General features: G+C 38.7%; 1 protein-coding gene across 1 annotated transcript in view; it reads right to left on the reverse strand.

Annotated features, from left to right (window-relative positions):
* Positions 1–4: 4 nt before the first annotated feature.
* CDK8 (cyclin-dependent kinase 8) overlaps positions 5–13,371 on the reverse strand; it is a gene marked incomplete at its 3' end in the record, with an annotated part of 58,999 nt that continues 45,632 nt past the window's right edge. The window contains exons 8-13 of the mRNA XM_008938219.1: positions 12,501–12,570; positions 11,373–11,445; positions 6,545–6,642; positions 5,063–5,141; positions 4,785–4,943; positions 5–88 (exon numbers count right to left, since the gene is read on the reverse strand). Coding sequence (XP_008936467.1) covers positions 5–88; positions 4,785–4,943; positions 5,063–5,141; positions 6,545–6,642; positions 11,373–11,445; positions 12,501–12,570 — 563 coding nt within the window. The remainder of the gene's footprint in view (positions 89–4,784; positions 4,944–5,062; positions 5,142–6,544; positions 6,643–11,372; positions 11,446–12,500; positions 12,571–13,371) is intronic.

The raw sequence follows: 13,371 nt of genomic DNA on the forward strand, positions 1-13,371 counted from the left end.
GCTGGGAGGTAGCTGAATACCCCATGCTGCTCTGGGGCTGCGACGTGCTCGGTCCGGGGTTGGGGTACGCAGCGTGGGCGCTGGAACGCTGCGGGGGCAGAGCAGAGGAAACGACCCCTCGTAACTGGCACGTCGCCAGGCGGCGGCGCCCGCCGACCCGCTCCCTCGAGAGGGACCGAGCGCACAGGGGCTCAAGGCAGCTGCACCTCCAGGGCTCTCCTCACTTACTCCGAATAAGGCAGGGGCAGTTATGGACGTCAGGAACGGCAGATCAGAATGAGACAGTTACCACCCTTCGGTCACCCCTCCCACTTACCTTCTGCCAATCTACACCCATCATAGTCAAACCTCTGGCCAACCCTCCAGATGGCTACGCTACACCTGCATCTTACACTGCTCACAGCAGTGGTCTTCTCCACTTCCTCCCTTCCCTGCCAAGAAGGTCCAAATGGTGCATCTTACTCTGCCACTCCACATCGTCCCAGAGATTTTCATATGTAAAGGATTTGCCTGCCTCTCTTTTGTGTGAGCTAGGAGTAAAGGCTGAGCGCGGTGATTCCTTCGGCTAAGGTGTCACCTAGCAGCAGCCATCGAAGCACAACCTAGCACAAACACTCCAAGGGGAGTTAAAGACAACAGCCACACGCTTCCCAGCAGAACCAGATATTTTAGGGAGAAATGGCTGGAGAATGTAGCTTGGTGGGTTCAGCTTAGACATCAGGGGGAATAAAGAATACAATCACAAAGAAACCAGTATAGCACTAGAAGAACTTGCCCAAAAAAGCTCTGAAGCCTCCATCTAATGGAATTTTTTATGACTCAACTAAACAAAGCCATAGCTGACCTGCTTCAGCATTGCCAACAGTCCTGTTTCAAGTGGGAAACTGGGCTAGATGGTCTCCAGAGGCCCCTTTCAACCAGCATTTTTACAATTATTTACTGAGTGGAGCATTAATCATTGCAAGAAGCTCCGAGGAACCAGCAACTGCCTACTTCAATTTTAACCTAAAAGTTACTTAAGTACACATCACGCATTGTAACAAAATAAACCCTAACAACTGCATGGGAGATTTTCAATCTAAGCATATGACCTCTTCACAGCACTTAACATTTCATTAAATTAACACAATTTCAGTACATTACTGTGTTGGTTTACATGTATGTTAAGGTTTACACGAAAAGAATTTTTGCAGCATTTAGAAACTGCTGTTTAACTTCTGAACTTTTAATATCACAAAGATGTATTTGACTTTTTAGAAAAAACTGCTTCTAGAAAATGTCTGGAAACTTCTCTAAGATGACTATTACAGGATTAGAGTATTGCTACTGAGACCTGAATACATAAAACTATGGTGCACCAACATCCTGAAAAAGTAAAATTTTAAAATAGCTTTACACATTTTGTAAGTCACAATATAAAACAATAAATAACAACTGTATTTTTTCCTGGCGATCAGCATTTAGAACAGAAGCTATAATTGGGATGCTGAGATGATGGCAGAAAAGAAAAGGCAAACCCTACCTGCTAACATATGCTCACAGAACTGAAATAATCCTTTAGGAGGGCATAGGGCAAACGGGAAGAAATGGCTGGAACAGCACTGAATGCCAGCAGGAAGAAACCAGCACTGCTGAACGCTCCGCTAGCACAGTGACTGAACTTCTGTGGCATTTGCCTTCAGTCTTGAGAGATGGACTAAGCCTCTTGTCAACAGAAGTCTCACAGCCCTGGGCCACCCTTCTCCATGCAACAGATACAGGATGTGCTTCAGAGAGCAAAAATCTCTGAATATTCTTTTTGCTCGCATGTGTAAGAAACAATTGCAAGTTTAACCACTTGAAAAATGACCATTTGTGTCAGCTGTAAACACTTGCTGCATCCTGACTTCTAAACCAGATCTATTTTAAGATGGAAGCAATTAAAACTCTTCAGATTCTTTCATGACACCCAGTGCAACAAATGTCTTTTTTTAAAGAACAAATGTAAATATTCAGTCCTTTCTAAATAGCATTAAGCACCCAGAGGGTTATCACAAGGCAAAAGCTCAGAGCAGTGGAATGCTCCAGCCTGTTTAATCACCTTGCCTTTGGAAGTGTCAGACTGCAGATTTAAACAAGAAGGCAAGGAAGCCTGTGTGCCATGTGTCTGCCATTGGTATGCGTGGCAGAAAAGGATACGAGGTCAACTTGCTCTGCAGGGAGTAATTTGAATTCTGAGTGGACAGAGAAACTGTCTTAGTGTGCCTTGCCCAGGAGATGGCAATCCTTCTTCACAAGCTTTATAAGGGGAATTTGAGCAAATTAAATGAAGAACAAAGGAACAGGTGTTTGATTAAAACAGAGGGCTGTATTGTAATATTTGCTTGCTGTCTTCCTCAATCTGCATGATCAGAAGCAAAAAATCTAAGGAATTTTTCTCAGAGAGACATGAAAGCACCAAGAGACTACTTTTGTTCTAGTGCCAGCAAGTTCAGGTCTCCTTCCTTTGATTGCCATGTTTTCTAGATACCTTAATCAGAATGTATCTACCCAGTGCCTTCTTACAAGACTGGGGGAAGTGTTTTCTTGGGGCTTTTTTTGTTTGTTATTTTTTTTTGGTTGGTTGGTGTTTTTTTGTTTGTTTGTTTGTTTTGTTGTTGATTTATTTATTTATTTATTTTTAAATGAGGTGTTTTGCCTCCTAGAAAGACAGCAAAAAGATCAGTCAGGAGCACTCAAGCTACCAACATCTGAGATAGTGAAGCTGCAGTTAAGTTTCACTCAAGACAGAAGTATTCTGAAATTATGCTTGTTGACAAGGGCTGCCCCCAGCTATAGTCCTGAGATGGATATCTGACAGTACAAAAGTTTTGATGAGCATAAGCTGAAAACACACCAACGTCAACTCCTGCTGAAACAATCTGAGTCTTCTGACTTCTCAGCTAGCAAACCTCAGCTCTTGGCTCACAGAAGTGGAAGCTGAAGTTTGTTCAAATGCTAAGCTGCAGCAGCAAAATGAAGTGAAAAGTGTGTAAACAGGGCATGTAAATGGGGCTCCCTGACACAGTACATGTAACCTCTGCACCATTCTCCTTAGATATGCAGCTCAACATGACAGGGGCATTAAGAAAGATATGGCTGCGTTTGTCTTCTTAAAAATGCATATACAGAAGTGGTAGAAAGAGCCAGCTAAAAGGCCAAAACAGCAACGTGACTACAGCTTGACAAACGGAAAGGGATGAAGTCCCTGTAAGAGTGCTCTGTGATGCATAATCCAACTGAAAGAAAGACAATGTTTGTGCTTAGAGGCACCCCACACTGCAGCACTGTAGTTAAGGCTGACCAGCGTTTCAAACAGCTCCAAAAATTTACATCATTCAAGGGGAATGACTTGAAATCTGACAGGCTACTGATGTCCTGGAATGAGCTGAGCAAAGGCACTTGGGGACTGTATGAAGGATCTCTGAATAAAGCTCCTGAAAATGACCTTATTTTATGTTTTTCAGTACTTTCAAGTTTTGGCAATGCTGGAAGTATACAAATTTATGTATGAACGAGGGTAATGCCTCCAGGCACCCTTTGAGCATATGTGGTATTCTCAGGAACAAACTCTGAAATGCAAGATTTCAAAGCCCATTGGTATTGATGGAGAAACAGTATCAAGCTGTGAAAGTAAGTTGACAGCAGTAGTTTTACTGACATAGTTAACTCTCCTTAAGTTTTGCTAGAGAGTATAAGCATAGCTATGTCAGTTTCCAATATCAGAGTCTCAGATTTAGATATTAATCTTTAAATTAACTGAAAACACTGCCAGTAATTTCTGACTTCCTCATCTTTCCATTTCATCGAAGACTCTCTTCCAATTGGCCTTCTGCACTATGCATTCCATGTGAAGGAGTATAGTTCCTGTGGACTAACATCTCCACCAGCATGCCTTGAAATCTTTTACTCCCATGGCTTCCAAAATGGGCCATTACTCTAGCTCCTCTTATTTGTATAATTTGAAGTCTTCCTTGCTACTCTTTTATTATTTCTTTGTGTGCATTAACTAAAAGTTCTATCCTTAAGTCCCCTCCCGAGTCTCCAGGAGTAACATCATCCAAAGTCACAAATTCAGGTAGCATTCTCTGGCAGGACTCCCAGATATTCTCCTGCTCCAGACTCTTCTGATTTCCTAAAGTCTGACCACAAGCTTAAATGTAGGAAGGCTTGAACACAGTTTTCAAGTTTTCCTCAAGCTCTTCTCCTACACTCCTCATCTTGCTCACTCGTTGATTGCCAATACCTCACGTGTTACTTCAGATCCATAATACTGGGTTTCTCAACCTGGAATCTCCTTTGGTCTTCAAAACAGAGATTAGGACAGCATGTTTGTGCTACAAAAACATTGCCTTCCCATCCATCTGCCCAGCTAAAACGCTTGTTCAGATTCTTATTTCACAGCTTGTTTACTGCAATATCCTTTGCACCTACCACCATTACAAGCTTGTTCAAATAAGGAACAGTATTTTTAGGTGATACAGAGTGCACCACATCAGGCTCCTGGTCCACAATCAGCATTCCCAAATATGAAGATATATTAGTAACTGTAAAAACCTCTGATCCTAATGTTCTTACTGCCAACCTAAAGAGCATCAGAATATTTACAGGCAAACCACCAAATAAATGCATCTCAAAAAACTTCTGAAAGATGTAAAAAAATACCAGTTAATACAGACATCTACAAAATTATTTTTTTAACTTAAAGAAACACTGCTGGAAAAAAAATGAGAAACAAATACACAATATATGAATAAATCAAATACCTGATAGTCTGAGGTCATAATAAGTCCACCTGAGGTAGTGGTAGGAGGAACAACTCTCACTTTTTTCAGTGGGGGTCCCTGTGTGTGACTGTTGTCTTGGTTTCCTGGATGACCAGTTCCATTAGTATGGTTATTGCCCTGCTGCTGCTGCTGGTTCTTCTCAATTGTTTAAACACAAAGAAAAATTTTAACTCAAAAGCAGTACGTGAAATAACATGAAAGCAGGAAATAGTGTGAAAGCCCGTGAAGCATGATGATACTGTTCTTCTAGTACTTACTTTGTCTCCTTTATCATCTGGTTCTTCTTCTGTTAAAAATTCTCGTTTTGGGTAAGGGATTTGACAACCTGCAAAAACACTGCCCCCCAAAAGAGTCTATTTATCACTGTATTGGAACAGAAGAGTAAGAACCTGTAAGATTCATACTTCAACCATGCTAGAAACTAGCACTGGTATTATATACAGGTATATAGGCATTACCAACAGCCTAACACCTGTACCTAACGAACAAGCTTTCCCTGTCTTACTCTCATCATATTCTAAACTTAGTAAACCTATTCACATTTATTTTTAATTTTCAGTTGCCTCTTAAACGTTAATTTAAACTCCTGATAGTTTTCATGGTTTCCGGTAACTGGTGACTGGAAAGGTACACCACCTTTTAGATATCTGCAAGGCCACAAAGAGCTATCTGAATCCAGCTATTGTGTAATTCATCATCTCAGGACTAACTAATAATACTCCTGGAAACTCCACTGACTATTAATAAAACCACCTGGAACAAAGTTTTAAAATAACTAGAAATTTTATCTGTCGATTCATATCTCACAGTCCACATGAATTTGCTACTGCTAGTACAAGCTAATATTTACCTGCCCTTAAGCAGTAGACTGTATTTATAATGAAGTCTCTGTATACCTGTTAACATTACTCATTGTGTATTCACATTAAAATGCCAACCTAAAGTCGAAAAGAAAAGCTAAACACTGTCCTAAAGGTAGTTTCTGTAAAAGCAAATCATTCACATGGCATTAACTCACAAAGACAGGTCAGGAGCTGTCATAAATAATCCAGTAGGGTTTAGTGACATAATTTCATTTTTAATTAATTTCTTATAAATGTAATATTTTATGAATTCTTCTGTAGATAATGGTAAAGAATCATACACAGGAGGTACTAATAGCCTTCCTAGACAGGTGTACCATCATGCTCTCTGGCTGGTCTCTTGGGAGGAGGGCTTAATTTTTTAATGAAATCATTCATTATCCCTGAATTTTCTTCCTTTTGTAAATCTCCATCCGCAAACAAAAAAAGGAGTGTCTACAGAAAATGGATTTAAGTTGTTAAGGATGTCAGCACAGAGATACAGAGTTGACTTCCCCCACCCACTGAATTTACAACAAAGGCTAACACAGAAAAATGTAAACTAATTAGAGAGTGTCATCTGGCATTCTGGAGCAGAGAAGTGGACCTGCGGGCACTTAGCAGTTGCCTACACAGATCTGTAGCGTGAGTAATCAACCTGTCAGTGAATAACAAGATTAGTGCTGCAACTAATAGGATCAAAGTTCCATAAAGCAAGAAATTAATAAGAATACTACTTAATTTAAAACCCACAAATGGCATTTTACTGGTTAGAGCTTTCTTTGGTTGTTAGACGTATTTAGCTCAACATTCTCAAACATATTTATAGCAGAGAGAAAGCACACATGTCTAAAGCATCTCTGGATGCACTGTTAGGTTAACGAACTGACCACTTACTCGGATGTGGGAAGAGGATCTTCTAAGAAATAGGGATCCTGCATAGCCTGTTCTGAGGTAATTCTCTTTATTGGATCCATAGTGAGCAACTTCTGAAGCTGCGCAAAATAAAAAAAAAAAGCTCTGCATTAGCAGCACTGTTTACAGAAACTTGACTGTATTGTTCCTGAAAGACAAGCTGATACAAATGCATCTGAACTCAAATCTCACTATAAATAGCATAACCATATTCCTCCCTCTTGTTAAAATAGTAACTCATTTCCCATCAAAGAACACATTTTTACTTTCAAAGCCCAGGATGCTCAGTTACATTCACAAATATTTTAATAAAAACATTCCAAGAGTTTCCATGATATACAAGCAACTTGAATGGTCTGTTTACTTCTCAGAAGATGATGTAACATGCACATATTTAGCCTGGTTTCTTCAACTGCACTGCACTTCACAGGAAGCATCATCATATCCTTTCAAACTCAAGTAATTCTTAGCAATTAATAAGCAGAAGTGATTCCATGTCCATTATTGCCCATTATTTAGCACTGTCATATCAGTACAGCTCCACTGTTGTCCATAATATTTTAAAGAACTTATATGAAGTCACTCCTTAGAAAATCTTTATGCTGTAAAAGAAAGTGGTAATCAACATGTTCAAAAAACCCCACTTGGCCAGATAACTTTTATCACCCACTCCAGTATATGCTTGTTTATTCTGACAAATATGGACTCTCAGACAAATCTGTGTGCTACACGCTGCTCGAAAGAACAGCTGTGCAGAACCTTGAATTTTAGTTGGGTTTTTTTTGCATGACATGATGCAAAACACTCCAGAGAAGATGAATAACCTGCCTCCTCCATGAGCACATCAAGTCTGAGCCCTGGTGCTGTTGCACAATCAGCATATGATCTCAGCCTTCATCTTTGTAACCACTGGTATCAACTACATGAACACAATCTTTCCAAAACGCTTCTGCTGGTTAAAGACAATGAAGATGACCACGAAGTATGAATATGCAGAAGACAAGGCAAAATATAGTATTTACAAAATAGTTGAACTGAGTTCAACTGAAAATCCAGCAAAATGTTACCCTTGGAGAAAGCACATCTTGCACTCACTGGCAAGTGGTAAGAGAGGGCTAATAGACGGCTAAGAAGCACAATAGGTATATTTCCTAAATGTCTAACTTCAAAAAACAGCATACAACACATTTCAGTAACAGGCAGCAGAGCAAAACATCCTAAGGTAATACACACAGATAAAAATTTAAGAAAATAAAAGTGACCTAACCAAAGTGAAGTGAAAAATTTGTATAAAAAGAGTTAAAACAGTGCTACTTAAAGGGACATGTTATGGGAAATGCCTAGGACACAGAGCCAGAAACTCATCTTGGGCACCTCCAAATACCACTAACAGTCGAAATTCAGCACAACGTTAAGGACTGAAAGGTAATTCTAAAAACTGTTTATACTGTTTTTACTCTTACACTGTTATTTTGCAAAACATTCAGAAGTTGCCTGGACTCGATACTTTTGTCACTGTTTTTTTTCATTTGTTTAGTTCCCCATAAAAACGTCATGCCGCCTCCATGGGTCTGAAGACTTTTCTCCATTTAGGAATAGCAGACCAGAGTGACTTTCTTTAACTCTAACACTGAAGCAGCAGTGATGCATACCAAAAGTAGGCATTTTTTATTCAGAAGCTCTAGTGTATGTGCACATATTCTCCCTGTCCATCCAGCAGTTATTTTGTGGAATACAGCTATGCTGTGCAAACAACATGGACAGAAGTAGTTCCAGATACTACATGGAAAGGGGAACACTGAATTTTCACGTTTTTCCATGGAATACAACATCCAGAGCAAAACTACACCCTGATGTCCTGCCAAAGTCAATGACCTTTAAAATAAATGCTACCCTTTTAACCTATTGCTTTCATTTTTAAAATCATGGATCCTGAAAGACATGCAGAAATCACATAGACAAACAACATTAATTTCATATTTTCTATTCATAATTTTTCTGGTTATAAATGAACGTTTTTATAAAGATCCAGCCTCATGATTTATGTCTGAACTCATCTTCTTTCACTAGCTACTAAGTGAGCGCACAACACGGTCGTGATGCAGACCTCTACACTGCAGACAGCTTAAGTGAGAAAGTACATTTTCACTCCTCAGTCTTCAATTTTAATGGCATGTTAAGAACATAATAAATATGTACTACCACCAATCTACCTTTGTTTTTCACATCAATACAGACTCACAATAAGCTATTGTAATTCTAAGAGTCTGCGTGTAGTGTCTTTGTAGAATATCAGTTTGAACAGAACCATTCTTGTTCTCTCAGATGCTCAAAAAGCAATCCCTGGAGCCAGAAAAGTGGAAGGCAAAAAATGAGAAAGAATTGCCAACATCCTGGCAAACATTGCAATCAAAAAAACTTTGCAAAATTCTGGCACCATCTCTGGCAATAAGATTATAAAGCTGTCCATCACATGCCGGTAAGATGTGAACAAACTCATAATCAGCAACAGAAAACAGAAACCACAAGAAAAGTTTCATGATTGTGCAACCATTATCACACGGGATCAAAACTCCTGTTTTGCCCCCTTGTCCGTATGCCAGCATAGAAGTGAATCTTCCACCTATTATTAGAAATATTTCCTATTTTAAAAACTGTCCAAATAAAACATCACCTGGCTGAATAACAATAAAGATGCAGTAAACTACATATAAGCAATGAACTGGACAATCACTGCAGTTGATATGGACCACTGTAACCAAATCAACAATGATGCATCACTCAACCAGGATCAGCAGACACATTTTTTTTTTCTAGGCCATAAACAAATAAGTAGAAAAAAAATTTAAAAAGGAAATTGGAAAAATGTAAGATGCAAAAGCAGGAAGGAGCCAAAATTGCCTCATGTAACACACCAGTTCTGCACGTGAAAAGGGACCATGTGCATAAATGTCAGTAAAGAGGGAAAAAATCTGGTTAATTCAAGTTGGGAAATCAAAACATTTCATTTCTGGCAGTGACAACAAACTGTGAATTTACTAGTCCTGGCATTATTAATTCTGACATATTTTACACTAGTTGATGTACACAGTTTATCTTTACTGATGCAGAGAGTCAAAGGACTGTGAGACAGCTTGTGGAAGAGTAAGATCTTGGAGTATCTCTGAAAGATACTGGTACCAAGAGATTTGCTGAGCTTCATTCAGGCTGTGGTGGAGGGACCCAAGACATACATCTGAAGCTCTGCCTACCCTCAAACTGAGTCCAAACCTAAGGTACCTTCCAGCTTTGAGAGCCTCTGAACAGAGTTTAGGATGTTACATTGGGAACTCCAGGGTTTTTAAACAGGATCTGATTTTCAGGCAATTGTTTGGACAGGCAGCAGTGAGGACTTCAGTTCTATATATGTCAACAAACTTTTTATGCATTACATACAAATCTACAGCCTACTCAGCAGCTTCCAGCTGTGTTTGGATACAAAAATCCCAAATCTCTATCAGAGGACTAGTTTCCTTGCTTAGGTAAACATCTCTATTATTTAACCAACTTTTAGCTTCAGAGAGCAGACACCTCACAGTAAATGATGCATAATGGTACAACCACCAGGTAACTTTTTGCAATGAGTACTTCATTCACCTGATTATACTTTTGGGTTTAGTCTGAACCTTGGAGATGCATTCTATCTTAGATCAGCTGCAGTACAACTCATCCACTTGGAAATCCCCATTCAAAAATGGTCATGCAGTATGTCACAAGACATTGCCTCAGAGTTGCTCTGACTGAAGGATAAATTCCAAAATTTGTAAGGAGGAAAAAGTACTGAACAGAAAAAAGACAGCTGCTTAGAAACCCTTGGGTCTGATCATCAGAGAAGATACACATTCCAGTGACTTAAAGGCTGCATGCTCCTCAGACACCCAGGCCTCTTAACCATCTTGCCTTTTCTGCAACTTATTCCTCTCCAAGATCAAAAAAGCTTCCTGTTTTCCTCCTTCACTTCTGCCCTCCCCAAATAATGTTTACCTTATAATACTAGCCTGAAAACATTTAATCCGAGTTGAAAACATCAAGATGAGGAGAATGTCCATTCAGAGGAACTAGATATACTTAAATTCTTTCTTCTCCATATATATATATATGTGTATTTATTTCAGAGACTTTAAAGTTCTTTAAAACACAGAAGAAAAGGCCAAATATAGTAATTTGTGAAACGATGTAACACAGGCACTTCCAGGGTTGAGTAACTGTATAATTTTAACTGGAATCTTCTTTATAAAAAGTTGTAAGTTCTACAAAGAAAAATCAATGTTCTAAGAGTTCTAGGAAGTTTTCACATGAAAGCTACAAATAATTAATGCCAGAAACACATACCAAACTACATGTTCAGGTCTGAATTTGTTTTAAATCTGTAAGATGTAAGTTTAAAAATGAATATGTGAAAAATGAGGCATTTAGGAATTTTTAAAATAAAAAATAGGCTATTAGAAGTATGCAAAATGGCTGAGTTGCAGCAACACTACAAATGTAATTACAAATTGAACATGATTTAGAGACTGAAAAATTCTGATATACTTGATACAGAACCTAATCCATACCTAATCATATCTAATGACTCAGTATCTTCTCACAGTAATAAGTGGTTCTGCAACTCTCAGATTTCATAGTATCAGTTATTCATAACTTTATAAAATAAGGTATAATATTTATAAAATAAAGTTACGGAATATATGACACCAGCTCAAGTCTCAACTTGGAATAGCTATAACTTACATGAGGGTTTTGATTTTGTTTTATGCATGCAGGAACTTACCAAGTGGAATGCCTTACTATCTGGTTTAACTTTATGCTTTTCCATATATTTGATAAGGCTGCAGTTGGTATACCTAGAGAAGGAAAAAAAAATGACACTTCTAATATGCAAATCTGATATGACAAGTTCTCTTAGGAGCCATGAAACATTGATAAGAATATTTTAGTCTCCACTGCTAATCCACCAAGCAGGAAAAACCCACAGCTACCAAAATGAAGGATTGATTAAAAATCATTCAGACACTACAGAAATGCATCCGTTTCCCTCACATGCTCATAAAAACACATCATATCTACATAAAAGGCACACTTTTAACCACATGCACACAGAAAACGATCACTTTGATCTGAACTGCCTTTTAGCAATTTTACTACTATATAGTTTCATTCTGTGTATTTCTAATGCCAGTAAACATGCAGATAAATATTAAGCCTATCTTAACACTCTCCTGCACCATACAGCTTGCTACAAGAATATCCACAAATTCACTTTTTTGAAGAGGAGTTCAGAAATAAGGTTTGTAAAAGTTGGCAACAACATGGCAGATGCAAGAGATGTATGTAACAGTAGAGTCCCAAATCACCCCTTTGCAAAGAAGGCAATAGGGCAGGGTCTTAAATGCAGGTATTAGACTCTGGCATTGGGGCAGTACAACTGAAAGGTCTTCTTTTCTTTCGTCTTCATAAGCTACTCTAGACACAAAACCTGGCAATTATACCCACTGTTTGCTGGAAACTGTGTAAGGTTTCCCTTTTATGCAGCTATCACACACAAAAAATACTTTCCAGTACCACAGATCTGGAAGTAGCTGTGACAAACTGTGCTTAGCAAATCTTCAGAGCTGTGTGTGGTCTTACAGGCACCACCCATTTCACAACTGCCACCTTACCATTTACAGTCTGTCTTTGGCTACTTCTTCTAACTCACACACCTCAACAGGCCAAGTTCAGCATTATGAAACAAATTAATTTTTCTTTTTTATTTTTTTTTCTCACCATCTAAGTCATTATCATTTCATAGTCCTAGTTTTGCATCTACAGAGAAAACAACCTGAGCTCCCAGAAATCTATGGTGGAGGGAGAAGCAAAATAGGCTTTCTTCAGAAAGGTCACCTCAAGGCAGACTTACGTGTTTCTCCGGAAATCTTTCATTAAAGTTGAATGTTCCGGCATCTTTTTTATGTCTTCCCAGTCTTTATCTGAAAAATCAATATTTATTAATAATTTTTTTTCTTTCCTCCCCAGAGTAAAACAAAGGCTTTCCAGGTATATCCCTAGCCTTGATTTTATTTTATTTTTTTAAGTCTGATCCTCTAACTATGCAGTTTTTATTTATTTCTTTATACTCCTTGGCTCCCATTCCTTCATCACCTCTTCACAATAAATCTTGCCAACACCCAAGAGGTTGCAGCTGTGTGCTGATTAATGCAAGAATTTTAAAAAACAGGTGCCAGCTACAGCAAAGATCACCAGGCACCCAAAAGGCAACACAGAAGGAGGTGTCAGCCATTGTGCCTGCACCCTTCAGAACTGTTATTCAATTTAGGCACAAGCGTGATCTTGGGGCAGGAGGACATCAGACTCCCCAGACACTGGCTCCTTCTGAAGGATTTTCCATTCTGACAGCACTGTCTCTAGTTACAGGAAAATGCCCAGGGGAACTGTGTAGACTTCTGCTGTCTCAATGTGAAAGAAATACTGCTAGCCAACAAAAGGTTACAGAAAACCTAACATTTGCACACTCTAAAAGTTAAAGAATATTTCTTCTCAACGTCTGTGTGGAGAAAGCCCAAAATGGATTCTAAAATTAAAAAAAGATCACTACCAGCACCTAGCCTCGAATGTATTATGCCCTATAGCTCCCGAAAAGGCTCTGTGAGGAAGTAGTCTGATTCAAGTACTGTCTTATCACAACTGTGGAACACTTGGAGCTTAAAAATATTCAGTCAATAATTTTGAGATTAATTATTTATTATTTACATACAAAATTCTTCTCTTTC

The sequence above is a fragment of the Merops nubicus genome, unplaced genomic scaffold (genome assembly GCF_000691845.1).
Source record: "Merops nubicus isolate BGI_N331 unplaced genomic scaffold, ASM69184v1 scaffold4294, whole genome shotgun sequence".
NCBI lineage: Eukaryota > Metazoa > Chordata > Aves > Coraciiformes > Meropidae > Merops > Merops nubicus.